Source organism: Gallus gallus, chromosome 3 (assembly GCF_016699485.2).
Source record: "Gallus gallus isolate bGalGal1 chromosome 3, bGalGal1.mat.broiler.GRCg7b, whole genome shotgun sequence".
Classification (NCBI taxonomy): domain Eukaryota; kingdom Metazoa; phylum Chordata; class Aves; order Galliformes; family Phasianidae; genus Gallus; species Gallus gallus.
The window spans coordinates 35,574,900-35,602,779 of record NC_052534.1 but is presented as its reverse complement, the minus strand read 5'-3'; the positions used below and the strand labels follow the sequence as shown (position 1 = coordinate 35,602,779).

The window sequence follows — 27,880 nt, the reverse complement described above, 5'->3', positions numbered from 1 at the left end:
AATATTGCTGGCCGTAATGCACATGTCAATAACATTAACCTTAGTGCAAAAAACACATTACTTATAGCCCACTGTTTTGCAAATCTACTCCTATTTCACAGGAATACAGTGCATAGAACAGCATAGGTTCATTCAGGTTTTCAGTAGTCATATTAAATACATGCTATCCATATGAACGAAGATTAAAAAACAGGACTTTATACTTTAGCATAGTGAATGCTCCAACATTAAGATATACTGCTCAATATAGGTTACCAAAAAAAAAAAAAGCTTGGTGAAAACAGTCTGAATGAATGCCTCTTTACTTACACTCACCTCGATTCTTATTCAGCATCCTGATTAGCCGTAAACCGCTGGAAAGCAAAATCCCTCAAACATGGCTCCCACACACCACTGTAGATACAGATATCCTCTCTGTGCTTCTAGAATTTCATATTCTTTCAAGCACAGCATTCACTGGCATTACAGAAATGAGGTTAGGCTACAGTGGTTAGAAAACACAAAATGGCACATCATCAATAAAGGCCAATACTTCCAATATTCTTGTTTCAGTGCATGAGTCTCCCTAGACAATTTACAAGAAATTGAAATGAAAATAACCAAATCACTGGAAAAACTATTATAGATGCCATCTGGTATTCACAGATGGGCCTGTACTGTAGGTCACGTTCATTCCTTCCCTCTGTCATCACTCAGAGAAGAACTCAAAACAGGTAAAGAGACAGATATGATGACTCCAGGAAGGATGTTAGCAGCACACCACGTGGAGATTTAGCCACTGCATTTCTGCTCAACACTCCACTGGAAGTCAAAGTCCTCCATGCTGGAAAAACTTCACTCAAAAAGGACAGAGAATCCCTTAATCAGAAAGTCAAAGGTTAGATCTGTAATGAATTACAATCGCAGTGAATTCTGAAAATGTAACTAGAAAGAGTTATGAGGGGAAAAAGTTCATTACTGTGATACTGCTATCACCATACTACCCACTGTCCAAAAATATAATTAATTTTATCTTCAGTGTCTCTTTAAAGTCTAGTTTAATTCTCTATAAATTACAAATGGAAAACAGAGGAACAAAATTGCTACCATTTTGTCAAACAGGAAATCAGAACACTGAACCGTATCCATGTTCTTAGTGCCTTATTTTCTAAATGCAATATTTGACTTTAGGCAAGCTCCTGTGCTCTTTTGCAAACTGCATTCTTGCGATAGTACAATTCACCAGCCATAAGGAATCTACAGTTTTTGCAGTACTATACAAGCGAACAGTTTTTGTAGTTCCAATTTTGTTTCTCAAAAAGGTGGGTAAGGGTTGTTTACTTTTAAGATACACACTGATTCATCCATTTTAAATAATATCTATGTCTTACTTAGCTGCATCCTAAACAGCTAAGCACAAAGGGCTTGTAAGCTTATCTGCTTCCTTGATATGAAGTGATTTTTTCAAAACCATTCAGCTGCACAACGTAGGCAACCTTATTTTGCCCATGCTCAGTCTCCCTCTGCAAGACCACACTGAATCTTTAACAAAAGGCAATAGGCTGAGATCTGACAGCTTAGAAATGTGATACAACAGATCATTCATCACAAATCATCCTAGCATTAGCAAAAAAGAATGACTACTATTGCATTTCAATGTGGTATTCTATCCACTACTGCTTTTCTACTATATTCTAATGCAGACTACATCCTCAAGGCATCATTCATCTCTTCATTCATGAAAAAGGAGTTATACTGGCTATTGACTAACATCTCATTTATTCTCACTTGTCAGAAGTCATTCACTGCTTTAATAGTGACATTTATCTTGAAAGGAAAATGGAAAATACAAACAAAACAAAGATTACATTTAGATCATTCTACAGTATAGCCAATTTCGGTGAGAAGCCCACTTTTCACACTTCTAGCATGCTACCATCAGGACACTAATGAATGTCTATAGCATTTCACCTGCACAAAAATGACTTCATAATTTTCAAGAACTTAACATTAATAACCTGAGAGTGAACAGCATTTATTCTGCATTTGGGAACACACAAAGTAAAATTCCATGTCTACATCTACAAATTTAAAAGGAGAAAGAAAAACACTGCTTTAAATAAATTATAATAAAAAAAAATTCAGGAAGGAAACATTTTCCCCCTCAACTGCATCTACCAGATGCCTTCTGTTGGAGAAAGTTTCTGTCAGAGGGATAGCTAAAAATGCAATCAGGCTGAATGCTTCTGCTAACACTCTAAAGTATAACTGACTAGTAAATAAGCATGTAAGTATTCTATCTATTCAACACAGTTTGCAGAAAGAATAGGACAAAATATTTAAATATAGCCAACAATATGGCTAAGCCTTTGACAGATGCTAAGATACACGTGTCAAATCTGAATACTCCTCTAAAATCCATTTACCATGTCTCATTATGGATTAAATGATAAGCACAAAAAGTGGGATCATGGAGAAATGTGAGACCATACACAAATCAATTTCTTCTTCTTGCTAAGGCCGGCCAGGACAACCAAAACCACTAACATCTAGGAACAAATCATGTGAATGATTGAATTTGTAACAAGTCCACTTCCATCTTGGTGATCCTGACGTACTATTCCGAAGGTGAGGCAAAGACCATTCCACACACCAAGGAAAGAAATAGATGGAAATTACCTGGTCTCAGCCTCTACTGAGTAGTCTCCCCAGATCTCTTAGCCATCTTTGTTTTATACTTAAGAGTGCAGAATTTCAAGCACAGAAATTATATTTTCAGTTTGCTAGCTGAACACTAAAGCCCAACAACCTCCTGTGTTTAATAAATGCAGTTGATAAACTTCGCTGTTTAGGGTGGTTGATAAAATCATGATTATAGTAAAGGCTTTCCACCCTGGTAACTGCAGAGTGAGAATTAATCGATCTAGTCTATTTTTGGTGCTTTTAACAATTTCACCAGGACATCAACACCAACACCTACCATGGAAGACGTGGTCTACAAGTCCAGTACTCCCTACTTCCTCAACAGAAACCCTACCAGCATCACGGTGCAATATTTTTCACTACCCCGGGGGAAGAGCACCACCTAGTGAAGCTTCGGCATTATTTCCAGAACACCTGCAGATTCGTGCTGGCCTCACTCAACCCTGGTATGGTTCATATGAACATATTGCAAGTGACAAAATGATGAAATGCTAAATATTTTCCCTTCAATGCTTCACTTGCCGATTTTCTTTTTCCTTGAACTTACTCCATGTCTTTTAACACTGCTGAGAGCAACCAAGCATCATAAAGTGACCTAGTTCAAGAAACGCAGGACACAAAGAGCAGAATTTCAGTTTGAAGTCAAAGCATGAAATGTAGTTCCTCAATACATTTAAATAAATAAATGGAAGACAAATCAAGGGAACTTAAAAATGCATACACATCCTTCCAGACAACATAAACTAAAATCTCAGCACCCACGGTTGTTTTTGCAGCTTGGAAAGGAAAGGCAGAACCAATCTAGACTTACATGTTTATAGCTGTAGAACACCTTATTTTCCATAGCTTAAAATGAGAGCTCCTAAACACTGCAATACAGAATTAGAAAGGACTCCAACTCCAGTGTCCTGGAATCAAAGCTATCCCTCAATTTCTAGAGAGGAAAAAAAAAAATAAAAAAATGAAAACATAAAGCAAAAGAATCCCAGAGACAATACAACTGGTTATGGCCTGCCTGATCAACTGTGTTCCTGAGTTTCTGTTAAAAGGTTAATGTGATGGCAGCTACAGATCCATCAAAACAGATAAATACAATCTTTTTTCCAGATATGCATCAGAATGAGACACAAATAATACAAACATCACCTAAAGGAGAACAGCACAGTGTATTCAGTAATTAACTGAATAAGCACTTAAAGATCCAAATTTAATTTTAACATTGGTGGAACTGCTGGTAAAGAGAAAGTAAGATCAGAACTATTTTTGTCCACAGTAAATGTAACAAAAGTAGTTCAGGTCACAAGAACAGTTCAGCAATAGCATAGTTGCTCACACATTGAAAATTCCAGTATTTAAAGAGGACCTACAAATAAGATGCAGAGACTCTTTATCAAGGAGTGTAGTGACTGATCAAGGAGTAAAGCTTCTAAAGTAAAAAAAAAAAAGTATGTTTACATTATGTATTGAGGAAGAAAAGCATTTCTCCTCTTTCTATGACACCAGATAAATGTTTTATTCTCATGAGCATTAGTATGGTTCTTCTCTTCTGATGGATACCGTTTGCTACCCTTAACCTCAGGAACCAGAACCTTATTTTTTTTTTTTCCCCTTGCTTGACTGAGGTAGCACAAAAGACATGATTTGTGAAAAGTTACTAAAAAACTTTACCTCTTAGCAACTTGAATGAGATTTGTGGTTGCTTAGTAACTATGAAAAAAATTGAGACATTTAAAATCTAGTAATACTGTGAGCAGCTGGGTAGAATTCTTGTTCTCTATAGCTAAAGCAGAACTCCTATGATCATAGTACTTTAGTATCTAATGTAGTACTTTGATAAATGTAGGGTACTCTGTAGAAAATAAACAGTTAAACTTCACAGAATATCATCAAGTTTGATTATAGTATAGATTATCTATATTACAGATGACACAGATAAACTGTTCTAGCCATAGAGAAATCTCAGCATAGTCCTCTATGATAGCATTAATAATTAATTCATAAATAAGTTTTACACTTGCTACTAAGAAGTCATCCCATTTTACAATATTGAGTTTACTCTTCAGATCACGCTCTTCTTGCCTGTACCACCAAACATGCCAACGTCACGGTACAGCCATGAAATGTTCCATATATTGCACTACATACAGACAGAAGTGTGCCACATGATGAGAATTCTTACCATAAAACACCTACCTCAAGGTTATGTAATTTTAAGGGGGGATTGTTTTGTTTTTATTGAGCTTTGCCATACTTCTATATTGACACTGATTCTATAATCAAATGCAACTGTATGGCTCCCACTGATCTCAAGAGCTACAGTGAAACTATACCTGAGGGCAGAATCTAGTTCACAGATTTATATTTGTTACAGTCTGTAGTTAAGAGAAGCGTAGGTGTTAAGAAGCCCTAATATGTCTTTCTTTTAAAAGGCATTCAGTAAACTGCTTATTCATCCTGATATAAAAGTAGATCAGAAAAAACTATGTTTTTCCACCAGAATTTAGGGCACTTTGAATAACAGCTCTTCAAAATACTTTAGTACTGAAAACAATATCTGAAAGAGGAAGGAAATTCTGATTTATTTTAGTCGCAATGCATGTACAGGTGGAATTAATCGTATAGTAAGTATATGCAATACATTTTTACAGCATGGAAGGAAAGGTACAATACTGTTACATTATATGTAGGAGATACCCGTTGAAGACAACTACTCCTTTTATATGCTCACTAAAACAAGTTTCCCGTTCATGCTTATGCAATTTTGATCAATTATGATTCAATAATCAATTACAAAAGAAGTGTTCGGTTGGTATAATATTCCTTCCAAAACAATTTCCATGAAGGTTGAAAGCTATTTTTTTCTTCTTATTTTTCTACATCAACAATAAATGGAATAGAAAGAGAAAATATTTATTTGGTCCTCAAAGGGAAAAAATTTCACTTCCAGCTAGATGATCCTTGTACATTTGAACTGCACTGTACTTGATATCTCTTTCTCTGTGGAATAATCCTTTCTCTCTAGAACTAGACATTACGTTAGCTGAACGGGATTTCTATAAGTCAAAGGAAGAGGAAAACAAATTGCAGCAGAAATGATGCAGAAGAGCTGACATTTTCAAAATTCTCATTTTACCTGAAATGCAGTTCTCAGGAACGTCTTCTCACGAAAATGTACAAGAATCTGAGAAGAAGTATGTCAAGGGTACATTTCTATCTGGCAAGGCTTTGGGATCTATTCCTACTTAAGGTTTTTCAAAATGAAATCACCACATCTTTTGTTTGAACACAACATGATAAGCCCTTCACCTTCTGATGTGAATGACACTAAGGATCAACTACACTTCAAATTCCATTCAGTGGTTAGCAAAGAAGACCCTGATTAACAATAGTTCAATAATGCTACAATACTTGAAAAAACAGGCAACGGACTTATATTTCTTCTATGGCAAAGGCGGATGAAACATACATCATGATGTCATTTCTCCAGTTTCTAATTCATCAACAGAAGTATCACAGCTTGAAGGAAAAGCTGGTAGCAGAAGTAAGAAAAAGCAAGAGAAATGCCCTGTTCACCTCAGAAATAATGAAGCTTCTCAGAGATTCACAGATACAGACACACATTTGTATACACATATGTAAATACAAATATATACAAATATAATAATCTTTTTCTTGAACAATTTAACAGGCTGCAACATACAGACATTTAAATACTGCAGGTTGCATTTCTCTCCCATGTTTCAGATTGTTTGTTGTGTTTGTTTTTGTTTTTCATGCCAAGCTCTCATCCCTGACAGTTAAGAAGTCTATATGTTATCTAGTAAAAGACTTTACTGACAGTTATGATGGCTTTATGAGGGGCCGCTATTCCTGTTCCTATACGACTTTTTTTTTTGTTTTTAAACTAGACTGCTTGCCTGCACAGACTCCAAGCAGTTCTTACCCTCCAGATGAAGCTACAGTTCCAAACTCTGGTTCTCAGACAGTACAGCTCTCACATTTACAACTCCTTCTCCTTACTAATGTAATTAGTTAAATAAAGTAACTAATAATAATGGAAAGTATTGGAGACATTCCAGGTAGTATTTTGCAAGCTCAGCCCTGATGTCTCCCTCTTCTGTAGAAAATGGTGTTTTCTATTTCACAATATAATAATGATAATAACAACAACTTTTAGCTTTTCTGCTGCTTTGACGTGTCACTGTCATGCCTCAGCTTGTCCACTGGTGGCACAGAGGATAACTACATGTATCTGTTACAAAAGAGATATCTTTTTACAGAGAGAGATTTGAAAAACATGTTTACACAGTATTTTGTTATACAGCCACTGTTTAACCCCTTCCCCAATACTTTGCCTGAAAAGTTTCATAGTATGTTACACAGACATGTTCTGCTGACAACTTTATTCTAACTTTATTTTTTATTTCTTCACAGTTTCATCTGTCATTTCAATTGTAAATGGACTTCACAAACGATTTCTTCTCTTTTAGCAGCCTTTACAGGTTGATTTGAAGACAGGTTTGTATGTTTCATGTTATCATCTGATACAGGTAACTATAACAAAAATCCTGTACTTACAAAGCATGTTGCAAGTCTGAAGTAAAAGAAAACAAAACTCATAACTCCAAAACAAACAGTTTCTTACTTTGGATTGCGCATCACTATCAATAGCATCATTGTTTCCATAGTTACAAATGCAGACTGCTTCAAAGGCAAGAAGGAGAGAAACTAAAAATGACAATACACAATCAAAACAGGCACATACAGTTTTCAGATGGCACACGTGGGATGAAGAAAGGAAGTAGCATGGTGGCACGGAATTCTGCAGTGTTTTTGTATTTGACAGTAATGCTAGTGATCCGAGCACATCAAGCTCAGAACAGTATGAAGCAGTAAACCTCTCGCTGCAAAACCACTTGATACACTTCTACACCTAGTGGAAGGATGAGGAGAACAGAAAGCAAGAAAAGTATCAGCAGGAATCACCAAAGTAAATATACAGAGCAGGTGTGCCTCTCACATCTGCAGATGCAGCCACCTGCAGACTCAAGTACAAGTATTTTTAATCAAGTTTCCTTGAGTTGCATTATCAGTGGTTTTGTATAGTTGTGAGACAGTCAATTCTTTTATACCATTGTTATCGCAAATGATGCTAAAGCATATATGCTCTAGCTAGTACTGACAATAACCATTCCAGGACAGGATACAGCATCAGATGGCACAGCAGGTAGATATAATGGGAATAAAAAAAAAAAAAAAAATCAGTATGAAAGGAGATGAGAGCATACAACAAAATGTAGTCTCACCACATGAAAGGCACTCCACAGAATCTAATAACTATACTGTCCTTCAGTATCAAGTTCCTGCCCCCTAAATACCATCATTTTACTTTAACAGCAATCAACTACTCCAGAACTATGACTATATCCTCATGATGTTCACACTGAACAGAGAGGAAAATTCTATTCTTACAGTTGAAATTCCCAAGGTCCATAAATGTGGATATATCAAAGTCAATTCTGTATCTAGGAGAATCAAACTGAAACCAAAAACAGCATTCACACTCTGTACTAACTGCAGCAACATAAGAAATTGTATATTGTGTATATATGTGTATCTTTAATTAAATTACAGTGTTTCATGTCCTTTAGTCTGCCCCCGGCATTTACATTTACAACATAGTAGTAACAAACTCTGCAGTTTTCACTGGGAGCAAGATGTGACCATAGGTTGCAGCAGCATATTCAGAAATGCAGAGTATCAAAGCAATTCTTCTCTTATCAAAGTGAGTGACAGCACTTAGAAAAATCCCACCTACTATGTCCTTCCTTGATCTCACAGGCTCTATGGAATACAGTTATCTGGTATAATTTTTTTCTAACAATCTTCTTTAAGTGAACACTTGATCAAAGCCACACGAGAGCATCACATTATATGCAGTCAACACTGAAAGTCATCTCTTGTACAAGCAGAAGATAGAATGGTTATTAGAAGTTGGTAACAGTGTTCTAATGCTCTTTTACAGCAACATTTTTAAAGCATCACACCTGGGAGGCTTAGTTTCTAGCAAGAATATCAGAAGACAGTAAGCTAAGAAGTACCTTGAGATTACAAATTTAGCATTTTCAATACAGGGCTACTGGCATATATGACCTTCAACAATCGACACAAAAACAGAACACCTCATTAGCTTCATTACTATACTGGAAGCACCAACTGTTAGTAACCCTAATCAGCTTTGGCAAAAGCTCTTTTAACATGTGGGGCAGTGAGGAAATCAGAGAGAATCCAAGTCTCAGTCAAGAGACAAGAACTCAGATAAGGGCAACCTTGCTGCTACAAAAAAAAAGGCTATCGCCTCTTATATGAAGCTAGTTCAGACAGCAATGTAATGACCATTAACCTTCCAAATTAGAACTCTTAATCCTTTCAGCCTATACTTGACTAAAAAAACTAAGAAAAGAACAGATCAGAAAGATAAATAAAGGTTTAGAAGGACCAGCAGTATCTCTAAAATGCGGTTCTTCAAAAGACAACAAATACTTATCTGCACCGTACACAAGATGAAACAGGATAAGTTAAGCTCTGAAACTAGGGAAAACTGCACATTATAAACCTCACATTACATTTGAAGTATTGTCTTTAAGACCAGCTTCCAGCTGTAAATTAATGTTGCTGAAGTCTAAGATTCCTGTATGAGCAAAGAGCAAGCATTCTAGCATCTTATGTCTTTTAAGCGCTGACTGAAATGGACTCTGTTGGAGAGGAAGTAAAAGCAGGAGTTTTAAATTTTTTATGTTGGCCTCAGGCTACTGGCAGAAAAAAAAAATCAGGACTTTTTCCAAGGTATGTCAGTATTAATGATGTGTCATATGTCATTACTTTATAATTAGGCTGATAGCCAAATAGAATAATGCAACTGACATTCTATTTAAATAAAAAGTATTCCCCAAGGCATAAAAGCACTGACACATGAGCATCTTAAGAGCCAGGGTAAAAATGATATAAGGAGCTATTTATGTTTGTTATTACCCTTTCTATCACAGATTCAAATAAGCATTCAGAATTAGACATGCACAGAATATTTAATTCAGAAATTCAGCATAAAATATACTTCATTTCTGAAAGCAGAATGCAATGAAACTCTTCTTTCTCTGAGAATACAGGCTACTATAATATGCTGTCTACTTAATACAACTCTATTCTGCATTTCAATAAACCTGTCTTTCTTCAGTTTCCCAGATGAGTAACTAATCACAAACCAAAGACATTTAAAAAAAAATAAAAATCAACAAAAAACAAGCCTACACGTCAATACTTTTCTATGTGCTTAAAGTGCACTTACGGCTCTTTAACAATTCAAAGCTTTAAAAACTTAATTTATAAACACCGAAACTTCATGGTCTTTACATTTTCTGTAAAATACTCCTGACAGAATGAGGATTTGGGAAATCCAGGCCTGAAACTACATATAGCTTAGGTTGTATTTAGTTCAGATAGTGTCTGGAAGTTAGACTAAAATAATTACCAAAATTACAAAATCATGTTTTATAGCCAAAGGCATTGTCTTCACTTATCATGGCCAAATTTTAGTTCCTCATCATCACAAAAAGAGACATCTCACCAATTTCTTGCAGATGCATATCACAAAACATGAGCTAATCCCTGTGTTGATGCTGTATAAACTACAGCAGGAAAATATTCCAGCATTTGTGTATTTCACTTGTGTTATTCAAAATTCAAGGCTTCAAATTCAGTTTCTTTCTGAAGCCAGCCAACAGCACTTTTATTTTTTTCTTTTTTTAACAACTATTAATACTTTTTCAGTTGGCAAAAAAAAAAAAAGTCCTTCATGAAGCCAGCAAATCTAGCTCTTTGTTCACTCTGCACAACGCTTTCATTTCTAACACAATGACAGATAGAGAAGCGCTGTGTTTTCTAATGTATTACAAGGAATCCTGTGATTTAGTTGTTGCTATTAAAGAAAGATATTCAGAGATTATATATTCTGAAATGAAATGACTTCTATCTTTCTCTTATGTTCTAGACAGAATTTATAAAATATTCAGCTACACCAATATCTTACTACGGAAAAAGGTAGATGATTTTTGAAAAGGTTGTCTATTATTTTGTTGCCTATTCCTTGAGTTCTACCAAAGGAAGGGCTACTTAGTTTACTCTTTGTACTCTAACTTAAATGACCCTTCTGATTTACTATGGCAAAGAAATATGTTGAAGTGTATAAAAATAAATATGGCAAATAATACCACAGAAGGTCAGTATTTGTGAAAGTTTAATACTCAGTACACCACTTGCACTTCAACATCAAGAGGAGGACCACTGTTATACTGGATGACACAAAATTGATACCATCCCCACGCTTTTGATTTACAGAAAACTGAAAGGGTATTTGACACTGAGTGACTACATGAGGCTTTATGTCCTATTCCCACTCATCATTTTCAAATTTTCTGTGCATCACCAATGTTTTGGTCACTTGCCTCAGAACTTTCCTTTTAATCTGAAGGCTGCTCAGGGGGAGTGTAAAATTGTGGCATAAGGTCAGACTAAATACAACGGATAACAAGCTCAGCCTGCTACTCAAACATAGACACCACAGGAGAAGACAAACAGTTTCTCTGTTTTTTCCACCTCTGCCTACTGAATAGGCAGATAAAAGACTTCTTTTTCAGCATAGAAGTACAAGATCAGAAGCCTATAAAGGACAATATAAGCTTTGCTATATTGCTTTATATCTGCACAGCACATTTTTTGATGTATAAATTCATGCACATTATTTTATTTTGAAACACACTTGTCAAGTTACTGGTAAGGTATTCTGTATTTTTTCCAGATGTCTATTCTTACACATACGTATAATTAAGGTTAAGTTCATAAATCCCATTTGTGTAAGACGCCTAATTTTCCAAAATGGCAAATCATAAAATACCACTGAAACTCAGCAAAATCAGCAACATATTTGAAATTAGGAATGAAAAAGAAAGTATGTATCAGTCTTTATTTTGAAACTTTTATTATTTTTAATTATTTTATAATTTCTGGAGAAAAAGCAGTTACTCATGATACCTCAGTTCACCTCAAAAACTTATCTGATACATATTCAGATATTTTCCATTACAGGTAAATTGCAAAAAGAAAAGTCAAAGGCTCCAACAAAAAAAAATACATATTGATTTTTCCACCTGATAGAAACAACAAGTTAGAAAGCACTGCATTCTAGGAATAAAAAAAGTAGTTATGTAATTAGATATTTCAGTTTGCAAGAACAGCTATTCTTCTCCATTATTAAAATGTGTCACTCTCCCAATTAATAAAAAAAATGATAACAAACAATTGGCAAGTTTAAAATAAAGAAAAATAATAAGGAATCAACTCATCACAAAATCCCCAAGCATCTACTTCAACAAAAAAAAAAATGAAAGTGTACAGGCTATATAAACCACACTGTTAGAGCTCAGTGTCTGGAAATTTGTATAGCGATGGCATTAGAATAACTACATTAGAAAAGCTTTCCAGAGAGAATCCCCAGAGCATATGTTTGTGTTGTTGTGTTCTGTTTCAGTTTTTTTGGTTTTATATTCTGGCGATTGCAGATAAGTATAATATATGCATTCATTTTACTAATAGATTTTGCCAGTGAACACTTGAGCCCACAACATTTTCCAGACTCTAACACATCAGCACTCTCACGTCATATGTTTCAATGCATAAAATGAAGTAAATACATGAATTATTTCAAATTCTAAACTGTTTCTGAACATGATGCAAAGTTGAGGCATATATATTTTGCTATTCAAAATAATAAATCTAGTCACTTCATAAAAAAGTCACTAGCAGTTCCTGAGATACAGATCTAGTTCTCACAAGCCTTTTGATCTGCCTTAGGTAGCATAAATGTCAGCAGCCAAAACATTCCAAATTCATATCAGATGACTGCATTCTGAAATCACACAGCTCCATTCATGGCAAAGCACTGCAGTAGCTTCTCTTCAGGAAGGTGGAGAGAAACAGTAAAAATAACAGTCTCTCTTGATAGGCAAGAGAGTCAAGGACATCACCCTTTCTTGAAGCACCTTCTTCAGATTTCAAAAAACATTAAAGCTTACCTACCTTTCTGTACACCAGCATGTTTGGGGATTCATCAGCCACCCCATTGCTGCTTTGCCCATAATTATTTCCTTGTGCCATGTCCCACAGATTTGATCCGCTTTTGGTGTGCTGTAAAAGGTACAAGTGGTCTCAGTAAGACACTTCCTCAGGTCTCCTTCCCTCCTTGATGATTAACGGATGCGACTTTATACCAAGATGTTATCAGATTTAGCGTATGCTCTAAACTTGTACAGAGATTTACATAAAAGCAAAGAAGCTAATTCACTATTTACTGCCATTACTCTCTTTTGCCTGTAAATAATAAATGCAACGTGTTAATCTAATTCAGACATTAATGAATTGTCACTCCAAATAGCTCCCTGACATCTCACTAACCACCACATCATGAGGAGCACTCTCTCCTGATATGCACTTCCAACCAGGGATGCTTGGTACCCTCCTGACCACAGTTTGTGGGGACTGACTGGGCCCACAACTTTGTGTTCAGCTCTGCCCTAACCTCATGGCTCGGACCAAAGCAACTTCCACAACCCACAAACACACGGCGAGAAGAACAGCCTCCTTAAACTTCTCTTGGCATCAAACAAGAAACACGACAGAACGCACTCCCGCTTGCTTTCACCTACTTTCCTCATAGTTCACCGCAAAGCCTCGTCTGAGCCGCCAGCCCCGGCTCCTCCCCCCCCCACCCCCCCCCCCGCTCACCCGGGAGCTGCACTGAGCGCTCAGCTCCTGCTGTAGCTCCGGCTTTGCACGCAGGTGTAAGAATGTGCTCCATCTACAGACGGCACCAGAGGCTGCGGAGAGCGGGGCGGACTAAGCTCTACCCCAAACATCTCCCGCTGGAGCCGCCCTGGACCCCTCCCCAGACCTCCCGACGGGGGCTGAGCCGCACCTCGCCCTCGACGCGCCCCGCCCGGCGCCTGCCCCGCAGTGCCCGCACCTCCCAGCGGCAAATGGCCGGGGGAGCCCCGCGGGCAGAGCGGCGCGGCGCTTTCAGCACCGCGGACAGCGGCAACGGCGCCTGAGAGGTCTCAGCACGGCCGCGGGGAGGGCGCGGAGCTCGGTTACCTCCCGGGCCAAGGTCAGTGCGGGGTGGCCGCGGCTCCTCGGCTCCTCCTGCCGCTGCTCCTGGCGCGCCCGGCGCTGGGGGTGTCAGCCGGCGGCGGGCGGAGGGACGCGGCGATCGCTCATCACACACACGCGCGCACGCACACACGCTGCGGCTGCGGCTCTCCCCGCTCTGGCGGAGCGGCGGCAGCTCAGCGCCCGCCCCGCAATGGAGCGGCCGTCACGTGGGGAACGGGCACGTCAAAGGTGCTGCTGTGCTGCGCTGCTGCCGCCGCTCCGCCACGCAGCGGCCCAGCGCCGAAACCCGCGGCCAAGAAACTGCAGCTGCCTGCGGATCTGGCGGTAGCCCCCGTAAATGAGATCAGACGGCCCGGAGGGCTGGGCAGGAAGAGAAACGCAGGCTAGCGGGCTAGGGAAGGAAAGAGAGGAGTCGGTGGTGAAAGACTTAGGGGGAGCAGATGCCACCTGTCTCCTTCTTACTCATTTCCCGACAGTAATAGGGATCTATCTACCCGTTCCTCTGCCTGGGCGCTTCCGTATTTTTTCCAGGCTGAACTGGGGAGAGCACGTGCCCTGCTGGCACTGCAGACCTGTGAGCAGCGGGGGAGCAGAGAGCGAGTCTGTTCCAGCCAGTAGGAAGGAGTCCAGAGGACACATCAGGACACCGCCAGGGCTGCTTTGCTAGATGCAGGCAACTGCCTGATTTGCAAAGGCAAAGAGCTGACCGCGATAAAATCGAAAATAAGGTCTCTTAAATCACACTTTCTCATCACATGGATTAGAATGCTTTCATTTTCCAAAATCACTGAAACTCCTCGCACTCAACATCCACAAGAACAGGAGATACCTAACTGGTTAGCTTTGGGATATTCCCATTTGAAAGTGTCCTTTTTGGAAACATAAGCTCTTATTACAAGGATGATCTTGCAAAACAAAACAAAAAAAGGCTGTGCACTTCACCTTGTGGATTGTGCACTGCTAGAACTGCGCAATTCAAGCACAGATTTCACTACATACTGCATCATTCCACTTTTTCCACCTCTCTCCAATCCTAAAGAGATTGGCATCAACAAACATCCTGCTAAAATATAGTTATTAACAACTACTGTTAGCCACTAACTGCTCTTCCAAACTTTGCAAATATCTTGATGTCCTTTCAAAAGTGAATATGACAAATCAGCTAAGGCATCAATAGTGAGTCACAGTGGCCACTGCATGGTAAAGGAGTCAGGACAGAGTTGATTTGGACTTTCCAAATCAGAAAGCTGAGGAAAGAACGGGGATTAAAAATGGCACAGTAACAAACACTGGAGTAGAGAGCAGACCTCAAGCATGAATATGAAGTGTTCTTCAGGGAAAGCAGAAGTAAAAGTTGAAATGACCTAACAGAAAATAATTTCCCTAGCTTTGGCATACATTTCCTAAGTAAGCAGAGCTGCAGGGGCTCAAATATACTGGCAGTCAAGGGAAATCTCTCCCAAGACATGTCAAGAATAGTCGTATGGCAGTAAAAGGAGCTTATATTCTTACTCTGAAAGAGAAATTTGAATGACAGCTTAATAAGTAAAAACCAAACACTGCATAAAATATATTTCAAACTTTAAGAGGAGAAAAATCACAAAAAAATGCTGATTATGCACATGTTCCTTCCATTTGCTTGGCCAGCCAACGCTCGGTATAGAATTTATGTTAAAGGATGTAAAAAAGAATCATAAGCAAGTTTTTAATAAAGTCTTGTGCTTGTTTTCTTACTTTGTCTCATCTAATTATAAATCCAAGTGAAAAAAATATTACAGAAAACAAAATTTTGTACTGGAATTCTTGGACTACAAAGTTGTTACAAGACATCTCTAATCTACCTATTTGCCATAAGCAGAAAAATTTTGGCAGGGATTGTGTGTCTTTGAAAAACTCCCCGACAAAGCTGACTAATTTAGGCAACGCATTACCAAGCTTTTACATTCTGGGAATCTTTTAAAAAAATAAAGGCAGGGGCATCCCCAGCCAAGTTTGAATTTTGGCTATACTGCCTCAAGTCATGCTTTTTTCTTAAACATTCTGCTTAATTTCACTAATAAAGAACAAATGAAAATGTCATACTAGGTTTATATGTTTTCTTTGAGAATGAAGTTAATTATCATAAATCAAGTTCTAAAGTAAATTTGTTCAAGTATCCAGACAGAGCAACAATCTAGACCTACTGAAGTATGTTTGCCCATTAACATCAAAAGGAATGATATTTTACAGTCTTTAATCTTGTCCTTGAAAAATATAAAAGTCAGTCAATAATCACCACTACTTATCTCTTAACTACAGACTTGCTACACTGAAGCATATCAGAAAGTTTTCACTTCACCAGCCTGTACATTGTCAAAATGGAAAACAAGCTCTAATGTCTCAGAGGGCTAAACAGAAGAGAAAACCAGAAACAACCTAACAAAATTTCTGTCTGCCACTATTTTGTGATGGAACAGACCCCGGAGTGGACTGCATCATAAATGCAAGTAAAAAGAAATTAATTTATTTTAAAAATACATAACTGATATGATAATTTCATTCTAACACAGTTGGATATGCTCACTCAATAGCCTATAAAAGGCTTTATAATTCATAAATTACTTACGCATCTTGTCATGTTGAGAGTCATCACTCGTTTCATATACAATCAGCATTAGCATCCTCAGAAAGCACGGTCTGCCAGAAGAGGAATGTCTTGTTTCAAAATGCAAAGCAAAACTACTCATTAATAAAACAATGATGATGGGAAAGGCTGCCAAGGGGCAGTGTTATCTAACAAGGCAATAAAGTACACATGATTTAGCAAGGTGGTGACTACATTTTCTGTGTTTAGTTGGCATTGTCAATACAACTCAAGTATTCTGATAACATCATATGCACATGGTACACATAACACAGGCATTTTTATGTCAAAACATTATGTCAGAATGTTTTTTTTCTATCTGGATTTAAAATAGATCAGGAATGTTTATCTGTTATACTGACCAGTGCTGTAGCATTACGTCAGTATGCTGCCTATATCCATCAATTATCTCATTTTATACCTGGACTGAATGTTCCTTGGAGTAGACATGATGTGCAAACTCTTAGAACAGTACGATCTAATTCTATGACGAAGTCCTTAAAAATACAACTGTATTATAAACAATCACATTTTAATATCCTAAACTAACAGAAACCTTGTCACCTAGGCTCTAAACCCTAAATACTGACATGAGTTGTTACTGTGCTGCCTTAAAGTATAAAATCCAAGGTTTTTTTTTTTTCTGCTAGCACAGTTAAGCACAAAAGACAGTCCTTCTACTTTAGTCTAACAGTTATATTTATGATCTTACAGACCTGCGAGTGTTTTAGTGCCAGGCTCTGAATTGGTAGCTAGAGACTCCAGGATGAATCCACAGCCTTTCTGATGAAATTTAGAACACCTGCTCCTTCAGGAGTGAATAGCAATCAATCCATTTAGTGCAGGTCATCAAATGCCATTCAGATTATTACAAGTTACAGTATATATTTGCTAGAAACGCACCCTGGACTGACTTAACAAATTTCACCATTTCCTTCATGAAACTTATTTTTAAGCCACAGGCATCTGGTGTGTCACCCATGTGTCAAGTTTAATTACTTTCATCAATTTATGATGCAGAAGATCAAACTATGCATTCATTTTATTAGGGCAAGGGGTCACAAAACATAGAAAAGAGAGCCTTTAAAATTAGAAAGTAAGTAACTAAATAGCACTCTATATTTAATGAGGGGGAAAAAAAGTGAACCAATAAAACAGAATAACAAAAAAATGCTAGGTTATGGTTATGCATAATCTCACATGAAAGGGAAATTATCAGAAATAAGGAAATCCCACATTCCAGGTAGTATGATACATACACAATATACACATCATGCATAGCATGATACGAAACTTAAATGCAACTAACTTAATCTCCTGTTGAAGATGTTGACTATTACTGTCATATATAACCACATCTACATAGATTTTGATATCAAAGTGGTGTCCACCTCATTCATCCATGGAAATTCATCAGCTTCTACAGACAAAGCAGGGCAACTTCAAGTAGTTATAGCCTTGGCAATAAACCAGTTCTAATTACATCCAAAAGAGGGCAGTCTTTCTCAGTTAAAGAGGTTACATTAGACTGATACACAAGAAGCACTCATCAACGTTAATTTTCTTTCTAAACAAATAACTATCACAACCAGCTATACACCCTTATTTCCTCAAATAGTAAGGAATGTTTACAGAAATAATAAATACTACACTATACTCCTTGAAAATTTCCTAGAACATTCAAGATTAATTACTCTTCAATTACTCTTTCTACTCTTAAGTCTAAATCACCAACTTGGAAAATCAGTTTAGTATGTAGGAATATAACAAACATCCAAGAAAGAAAAGATTTGTTTGTTTTAGTCAAGTTCTGCGACACAACATTATTGATGGAATGAACCTAGAGATTGTGAAATGGGACACTTGGTCTCTACTTCAGATAAAATATTTAAAATAAGACCCTATTGTTTTCAAGCATCTCTTATTACTTGCTGCTTATGACACTCTCCTTGGTGGCAAAAAAAAAAGATTTATAGTCTAATATCCACATCTTCAAAAATGCTGCATATCTCACATAGCAGCGTCCTAACTACTGAGCAACTTACATGAAATAAGAAAACACAATCCAGAGAATCATATAATGGCTTCAGTTGGAAGAGACCTCAAAGATCATCTAGTGGCTGTGATTTTTATCAGTTTTCCTATAGCTGTAGTTCTTACAGGCCAAGCCATTAGTTTAATTCAAGCTGGCATTAGTTTCAGGTTAAAAACAAACAACCAAAAAAAAAAAGCAGTCTTCGGGATTTGGGTTGGGGTTTTGTTGTTGTTTTTGTGGCTAAAAAAAAAAAAAACTCTCAGGTGTGAAACTAGGTTTATCCCTTTACTCAATAAATTCTTTCAGGTCTGATTTATGGGACTGTATTTGCTCAGATCAAAATAGAATAAGCCCCTTATTAGGGATTAATTCGAAATAAATCACTGATTTAGAATCCTTTGTCATAAAGGGACTAGAGAAAGGAGGACTCAGAAACACTATATAGGGAATGAGAGAAGTGCACCATATATGAGAATGCCATGGTTACAGACCAGAACAGATTAATTGTTGAAAAGTATCATAAGGGAATTATCAGGAGTCACTAGGAACTAGATGGAGGAATAATTTGTGTGGCAAAGAATTGAGCTGATAAATAGAGATTAATTTAAGAAGTTAATGAGGAGATATTAGGGAAAACTGCTACATTTTGAAAAATAAAAATTGTTCCTTACTCCACCAAGGGCTCCTCCCCTGTTTACACAAAAAGAATTTCTAGAAGCTTCTAGAATAAGTAAGTGCTGAAACATTCTGTATTTTGGGGAGGCGTTGTTTATTTGCTTGTTTCCCAGTCGCCCAAAGTGGTATCTCTTACTAAAAAATAAACAACTTTCTCCAGTATACTTTCCCAACAGTAACCCAAGTTTCCATATATCACAAAAATAATAAAAACTGAGGCAGCTATTAGGCTATCAAGGAAATGGTAGCACCACACCACCACAGGTTCCCTGCAATTGGCAAATTCAGCTCCACAAGCTACTACTGGAATTCCCTTCTCTGCTAAATCCTTCCAGCAATCAGGAGTAATGTGGCTTAATCTAATTAATTCACTGAGCTGAATGCACTGGAGAAAAAAAGAGCTCAGCAGTTTAAAAAGCTTTGTTTATCATATTCCTTTCTTTCCCTCTATTTCATTTCAAAATTCCCCCTATCGTTCACAAATTCCCTGCCTTACACCCACATATAATCTAATCAAACAGCCTCTTCCCCCCAAGGTCATTTTGTTTTTCTAACAGTTTAAATCAACTCCAGTCAATTTGCTGATTATGCATCACAAACTGAGCCAGTCTTTATTCACTTATACCCAAGAACAGACAAAAAAAGATATATACTAATATCCTCACAAGAAGAAATGGAGTTTTCATTCTTTTAAAACTCTATATAGCATTCAGACTGAAATGAGAGCTTTTTTAATTAAATTCTCCAGAACCCCAAGAGACTGAAAAACACAAGAAAGTAGGTAAAAGTATGTAAGTGTAGTAAGTAGGTGTCTGTGTCATCTGAAGATTTTAAATTAACATAATAAAACCATAAACTAGGGCATTCTTAAGGTTGCTTTTTTTCCAAAACACAGTATGAATTTGAGACCTTTCCAGAACTCACTCCATATCACAAAGATTTTCCCTTCAGGTTACATGATTATTAGCTTCAATATTCAATATCAACTTCAATATTTCCTCAAATATTAAAGGAAACTGCCTTAAAACCTGAAACTACAGCTCTGAGAACGTTATATACTTAAAAATAATTGGCAGACAAAGAAAACTATTTCTGAAAACACCTTGTCTGTATTTTCTATCACTAAAATGATAATGAAAGTTGGGAAAGAGTTCAAAAAACAACAAACATAAGTGCAAAGCATTCAGTTACAATATTTTGGATAGTAAACTCTAATAACAATGTTGACATGCCAAAAGTTGCCTCAGCTTTCAGCACCTGGGGGGCAATGAGTAAAAAACACTTCTTTAATTAAAATACACTGTAGTATCAAGGCATTTTGCAAGTAAGGAAAGTCATCCTGACCTACAGCTCTTAGCCTGAATAACCAGGCAGTGAGGTAAAACAAAAGGGAGAAGGGAATAAAAAGATGCAAGACACATAGGAAAAAATTGGTTTTATGTACTCTTTCCAAAACGCCAGCGTGTCTATCTTTATTACAATGCGCACTACCATTCTCTAGTTAAACAAGTGTGTGTGTATATATATAGATAGATATAGTTGGCTTTCTCACTGTCTTCTACTTCAATACTGGCAGACAGTGAAGCCTGATATTTTATCATCAGACAAAATATTTAGCCTAAAAAGAATCTTACCCCCACCCCTCCTTATTTTGTTGCAAAAGAAGGGAAACAAAGGAGCAGTAAACCAGGACTACAGAAAGTAGAGTTCTGGTGCACCTAAAAAGGGAAATAACAGTCTACGCAAGGGAATCAGGCATCCAGCAGGAAACTTTCAGAATATAAAGACTTATTATGCATTGGAGGAGAGAAAGATGTTTAGTCGCAGGTCTTTGGTAATGAATGAGAAAGGGGTGGAGACAAGTGAATAAAGAGGTCACGATAGTCAAGGCAGGAAGGCAGCACAAATACAGGCAGACAGAAAAATGTATCCCGGTGGGAGAGGACAGTACTACTTATTTAATAAGGAAGCAGACTGAAATCAGACTCCACAATCACAATGACTCTGTATGCCAAATGAAAATTGTGCAGCTGTCAACGATGAAGGAAGAAGATGGGCTAGGATGAGAGAAAGGAAGCAAAGATTAATCCCATTTTCTCTGCAAACTGATTAGATTACCAGGATAAAATTAAGGAAAAGGAAACTAAATCCAAGGATATAAAGGAAAAATAAGCTGAGCACTACAGAAAAGAACAATCCTTCACCCCTATAACAAGAAGAGAATCAATAATAAGAAAGGGTGAAGTTCTGGGATTCAGAGCAAACTGAAATCCTTCAGGGACTGGACAAAAAAAAAAAAGACTCCTACAGGTTACAGAGGGAACAAAAAAGGAAAGGAAAGAAAGTGAAAGTGTCCATTCCTACTAGGCAAGGACAGACGGTCTTAAAAATTAATTGGTGCTCTCTGCCTCCTGACTACAAATAGGGGAACAAAAAAAAAACCTCACTAATTTATTAGTCTGAGCTACAACAGTTCTCAGGGATCTTTCTAAAGACACTTGACACAAAAAGCTATAGTAGGGAATATGCAAAAAAACTAAGGAAAAAACTTTTATGTGACAGAAGGAATTGAGATATAAAGTCATGAACTCACAGCAGCGTGCATATTTTCTTCCATAATCTCCCTTTCTCTCTTCTATACAGCATTTGCTTGTCTGACAAAGCTACAGAATGCTGAAGTAAAGGTTATTTTGCGTGTTTGGCATAACAGAACTACTTGCTCTACATCCACAACAGCAGCTATGTAATATATGCAGTAGATAATTTTATGTCATTGTAACACAGTTATACCTAGCACACATTAATCACAGAAAGTGGCTTCGCATTGGCTCAGATTATTTCAGATAATTTAATAGAGGAAGTACAAACAGAAGTGAAATCTGGCCATAGCTCAGCTAGTTCACCTCAAACCTAAAGCACGCCTAGTGAAAAAGCTGAATTCAAGTAACTGCCTTTGGCATGCAACAGATGTTCAGAAGTGAGCAATGGTTAGGACCGCAAATTCAGATATAGCTCTTTTCAGTTGACTTCATGTTTCATTCCTTGACTGCTTGCAGGTGACTTGTGTGTCCATCTTACCATTTCAGTTCTCTTAAGTAGAATTTTTTGTTCTCCTAAAACATCACCAAACTCTGCAAGCACATTTAGAGAAAAAAAACCTAGAAATGTTATCAGCCTAGATTGCAGGGTCGATTTCACATGTAGCAAAGTAACAGTCACTTCCCAAGCTGGATTGATCTGGCATGAGACGTATCTAGGAAGCAAACTGCAGATATGGAATTGTATGTGTATGTCCCTACCTAATTGTTTTCTTTAGTCAATTAAACGTCACTTTATTTTGGTGAACACTTGTGACAGTGGAAAGTCACATTCATTAATACAAGCAGTAAAAGAACAAAGTCATGAGCTTGGATTGCTGATGGGCAATTAAGCAGTAGCAGGCTTCAGTTCTAAATGTTACCAGGTAATAATGCTGTCATCACAGGAAGCTAGTGCAGCACCTCTCCATTCTGGCCTCTTCCTATTTCACTCCCCAGCATTTGAACAATGCTACCTCCATAACCTCACCATGCCAGCAATTCAGAGGGAAATAAACACACTTCTTGTACACAATAATTTATTTTCTGCTTCCAACAGTCTACACAAACATTAAAAATTTGACATTTGGTAGTTCAGTCTGCTAGTACTAAGGCAGCTGCTCTGAAGCATGCGTCAAAGTACCCAACCTTACACTGCAGTTTTTATTCTGGATATCTGGGAAGCCCTACAGCTCCAGATAAGTCACTCCCAAGATAAAGTCTGCAGGAAACCTTAGTAAAGTAACAGAGAAGCCTTCTTTACAGGTCCTCAAACCATCACTGTCTCACAGCCCAAATGCGAGAATACTGTCACCATACTTAATGATATCAAATAGCTTCATCCATCAGCATGAGGAACGGAGTGTGGTGAAGTTTCAGAACTCCTACCTTCTCGGCAACATTAAAATTGACATATTTTCATAGAGGAAGCCAGGTAGCTCTAAAACTCTCTGTAAACCTTTTTTTTTTTCTAGAAGTCTGGTTACAGAAAAAAATAGCACTATAATTAAGAAGCAGAAGATCAGGTTTGACTTTAAAAACTCCAAACAGGCCACTTTAAAGGTGATACCTTTTCCCTTAATTTTTAAGAAGTTAAACACTTAAATCCAATGCTCATTTTCAAATATGATAAGCACCTCTACAAAAAAAGGAACCCAGTAAAGTTCAGGTGGTTTCACGCAATGTATAGTATAGCATTTTTTGCTGTTTTCTTGAAACATGGAATCATACATGGAATCTTCTAGGAATCAAACATACAAAGAAGTAAAAAAGGGAGTGAGGAAAAAAAGGAAGCTTTCTTACACATCACAAACAGAACATAAAGCAGGTACGTAACTTTTTAAAGTTCTGTCTAACTAAAGGACATGTTACTCACGTGCAGGTGAAGTTGCTTTAGTCACCAAGTGCTTTGTTTTTTGTACTCAATACCAGTTTAAACCATACCACATATTTCACCTATGTAAATTAATTGATTTTGGAAAGAAATCAAGTATCTCTCCCACTAATTTGTTAAGTAAACAATTTACTGCATCCACCTCTGTACCTCAGTGTTAGGATTCTTATTCTCTGCATAAGTAATATGCCATACAAGGGTTTGGGTGCAGGGTCTTGTCTGGCTGCTTCTTGTTATGAAGAAAGGATTTCACTTTCTGGAATAACCAGAGACTAAGGCAAAAAAATTCTCTTCAAGAAAGGCAAAACAGGAAGGAATTTTTTCCTCAATCACCCTACTGTATTGCAGCTCAGATATACACTGAACAAGAAGATAAGCTATAATATCTGACTGATTTATTTCTCAAAAAGATGCTGAAAAGATTGAATGTAGTCATAATCGTCAGAGGAACACCTCCAATATAGAGCTTGGAGAACTTTAACTCCTCACCATGATTCTGGCAGCATGATTCACTTCTGGGTTGCTGAGAAACTACCCTCTTCTTTTTTTCCTGTATTGTTTTCTCTCGTTAGGAAAACACAGGCTTCCAATGTGAGACGCTAACTGACCTGGAAAAACTCATTTCTTGTACAGTAAACTCAAAGTCCAACCTGCTCACTGCGGTTGGAATATCACCCTTCAGCCACAGTGTTACAGCAGAAAGACAGCAACAATCCTTTCCTTTCTCTGCCTAGCTTTCTTCCCCTCAATCCTGCACTTTTTTTTTTTTGTTCTTTACATAAAAGTATACTAAGCCAACTGAATCAGAAACATTATAAGGAAAAGTGTGTAACAGTACAGCACATCTATGCAGCAGGCATTTTTCTGTTTGTTTTTATTACTAAAACTCATACCAGGAGCAGGGCTGGGAGAGAAGCTAAAGAGATAGACATTTACTTACATAACAATCTGACTCTTTTTTCTCTTTTACTAAGTTTGCCCTGGATCACATACCACAAGCAACGCATTCAATGTCAAACCACTACATATTCCACAACTATTACAGACAGTGAAAAAGGAAGTCAGATAAAGTAGGCTCTTTCTCTGCCAAAGATGTAATCATGTTTTAAAAAGAAAAATAGCTTTAAAAGTAAAAAAAAAAAAAAAGCATACTGCTTGTTTTTAGTTGTATCTCCATAGATACTGCCTTCGAAAAATTAGACATCAACATACTATTCATCCAATTAAAAGATCTCATTTTTCTCTATAAATGAATATAGAGAAAATAGTCAAAACTATCAGGCTAGGATTAGGGTGGGGAAATAATCAAGTTTACCATCATACCTGCATCTGTAGCTCAGCCAGTGTACAGTAAATAAATACATAAATAGCTTTCCAAATTGTTTTGACCCACTTTAGATGAAGATGAAAAGCCTGGAGCTCTATTATTTGCTGTCTTACATTTTAGCTTCATTTAAATTGAAGCAAATCATCTGAAAGTGCATTCAGATATTCATATTGTATCCAATAGCCACTACTCCAAATTAATTACCAGTGTTGTTTAAGATGGGGATCTCTGCCAAACCAGCCAACTCCCTGGGCTGCCCAGCCAGGCAGGAGCTCAGGAACATTCAAAATACCAGCACTGGGCCCAGTGCAAGACAAACCTACCTACAGCACAGAAAAACCCAGAAGCCTTTCTCAGGACAACCACAAATTCCAGACGTGTACAACAGGATGCCTGTAGAGCTCAGATAGGCCCAGTACTTCCACAATTGCCATGAAAAAAGGAGTTTGGAAAAGCACTTTAAAATCACAGTTACTTGGGGGTAATGCTATAATAGGATGATAATAGCAGGGTGGTAAAGTCTTTGATTAAGGAAAATGAGAACAAGCTCAAACACAGCAGCCACAGATGCAGAAATGAAGAAAAAGAGCTGCTTACCTTTGGAAGGCATCAGGTGCACAGGGATCTCCAGCAAGAGATACCCTCACCTCCACTGCCAGCCCTTAAATGAGGTCTGGGAAGGGGTGGATCCTGGCTCCACACCTTCCAGCCACTCAGGTAAATCGCATGCACCTGAGCTCCCCTGGGTTGGCCCTGCCTTCCCACCAGGTGCTCAATTACTGTTTCAGGCTGTGACTTAGCATTTCCACTAAAGGAACACTGAAGTACACTAAGGGACAAGAATCAAAGCTTTAGCATTCACACAGACATTTATGTGTGAGGACATCCATCTTTCAAAAACACCTGGTCAGGTATTCCTAGAATCACATAAGTATGTTTTGCTCAAGAGGGAGAAACAAGAAAGAAGGGCTTGTCAAAGATCCGAATGAATACAGGAAAACATGACCAGTTTCAAACAGAAAATATATTACTTCTGAAACCAATAATTGCATTTGCTTTGTATTTTGTGACATGAAAAATACAAGGCTTTCATACACTCCAAAAGCTATGTGGACCTGAATTTTTTGTAGGCTGTCAGGAAAACGCTACTTCTAGAAGAAATAACGATAGCTTTTCAAGAATTAGTGTTCAATAAAAAACTTATCATAGGATTAGTGGACTAACTTCAACAATCCAAATCTCTGTCATAGTCACACCCTTTTAGAGCTCAGTTCTGTAACCACGCTCTTGTCTTATTGAGCTGTGAAACTGCATTTCTATGGGAAATGAAAGAGTCCACTCTCCATCTCTTACTGTGTGAAAAAGTATGGCACAACAGTTTGCATCCATCTGTCTAACTCATCTTCCCTCCAAACAAAGCAGGGGCTTCTTCTCTACTTCTTATTAGAGAAGTAGATACTGGAAGTAGATACTAGCCCATGCTGTCCATCTCAAGGCGTTACCAGAGGGCAGTGATTACCATACATCAAAACCGTTCCTGGAAACTCGCTGAATATTTAATCATTAGACAGTGCTGAAACACATCTTCCAGCCCCGATAAGTTTCCTAACACAGACACAGTCTTAAGACCTAAACTGTTTACTATTCCTTCTCTCATTCCCATTCCAGTTGATGCAAAAGAGGGACACCATTGTTTCATGTGAATTTGCCTGAAAAACTGACCTGTGGTCCTGTTAAGGAAGGTCTTTTGAACAAGACTGCTTGTTCAACTTTTTCTGAGGTCTCCTTGACAGACAGCGATATCACATCTTGTGATATCAGTACAAAAGTAACAAGGTGCAAGATAACAGTTTCTTTATTCATTTTTGTTACTGTGAATATTCTACTTAGAATTATTTTCATACTATCATATCGAAGATATGTTAAAGATGTGTGACTCCTTCCCACTGCTTTATAAAACCTGGGGGGAAAAATAAGCTGAACTAGAACAGTTTGTGAAAATAACACATCCAGTACTGAAAAATCACAGGAAAGGGCAAGAGCTGAGCACTTAAAATAACATGCTTAGCACAAATACTCTATCTCATTTCCAAATTTAGGCAGATATCCCTCCTACTGGTTGTATGGCAAGCACTGTGATGTTGAGGAGTTCTGGACTCTTGAAGCATACATGCACAGTGTCTTGTAAAAACAGATTTTTTTTTTGTTCTTGTTGTTTCCACGAACTCAGAACCAAAACTGTTTTGGTTTAAATCTAACATGCTAGCAAACCTCTTGAGTTTCGGAATATAGAAAGGACTTGCCAAGGTAAAATATGTAGCACTAAGCATAATGTGTATGCCTGAATGAACAAGCATACAAAAGGCTGAGTTAAAGCTGGCTAACACTTCTCTTAAACATTGCTGAAGTTGTTTAAAACTCTGTCAAAACTGTCGGGCTAATTTCCACAAAAGGTGTTGGTCCTAGACTGAATTTTTCTGAAGTCTTCAGCAAGATGGTGAGAGGGTGCTATAAACAGGCATTTCCCTACTTTTATTATGTGCTGTTACAAACCAAGCTGGAGGCCGGGTTCTACATTTTGAACTGCTGTATTTTTGGAAGAAGGAAACTGTGAATTTTGTATGAAGAAGCCACAAGAGATGAAGAGGAACATTTCTCTATGAGGAACAAAGAAATACTTTCCTCCTGGAAAGGTTAACTCATAAACATGAGAGAGTTTAAGTAGGAAAGTAATACTGTCTTAACAAAAGGACATGAACTGAGAATCCAAGGCAGTAGACACTGCAACAGGGTGAGAAGAGAGTATGAGATAGAGTGTAGGCAGAGAGACAGATTGCACATGGATCTA

At 37.6% G+C, this 27,880-nt stretch overlaps 1 protein-coding gene across 20 annotated transcripts in view; it reads right to left on the bottom strand.

The window, feature by feature from the left end:
- Positions 1–27,880, bottom strand: part of RGS7 (regulator of G protein signaling 7) — a 258,096-nt gene that overhangs the window by 216,481 nt on the left and 13,735 nt on the right. For 5 of the 20 annotated variants that reach the window (XM_046938436.1, XM_040696778.2, XM_040696771.2 and 2 more), the window contains exons 3-4: positions 16,508–16,578; positions 12,814–12,921 (exon numbers count right to left, since the gene is read on the bottom strand). The exons of 4 other annotated variants lie outside the window; for them this stretch is intronic. In XM_046938436.1, the coding sequence (XP_046794392.1) occupies positions 12,814–12,921; positions 16,508–16,543 (144 nt within the window). In that variant the 5' untranslated portion in view covers positions 16,544–16,578. Of the gene's footprint in view, positions 1–12,813; positions 12,922–13,312; positions 13,681–13,884; positions 14,059–16,507; positions 16,579–27,880 lie in introns of those variants that run through there. 11 more of the 20 variants (XM_015283942.4, XM_040696775.2, XM_046938439.1 and 8 more) reach the window with 8 other exon arrangements.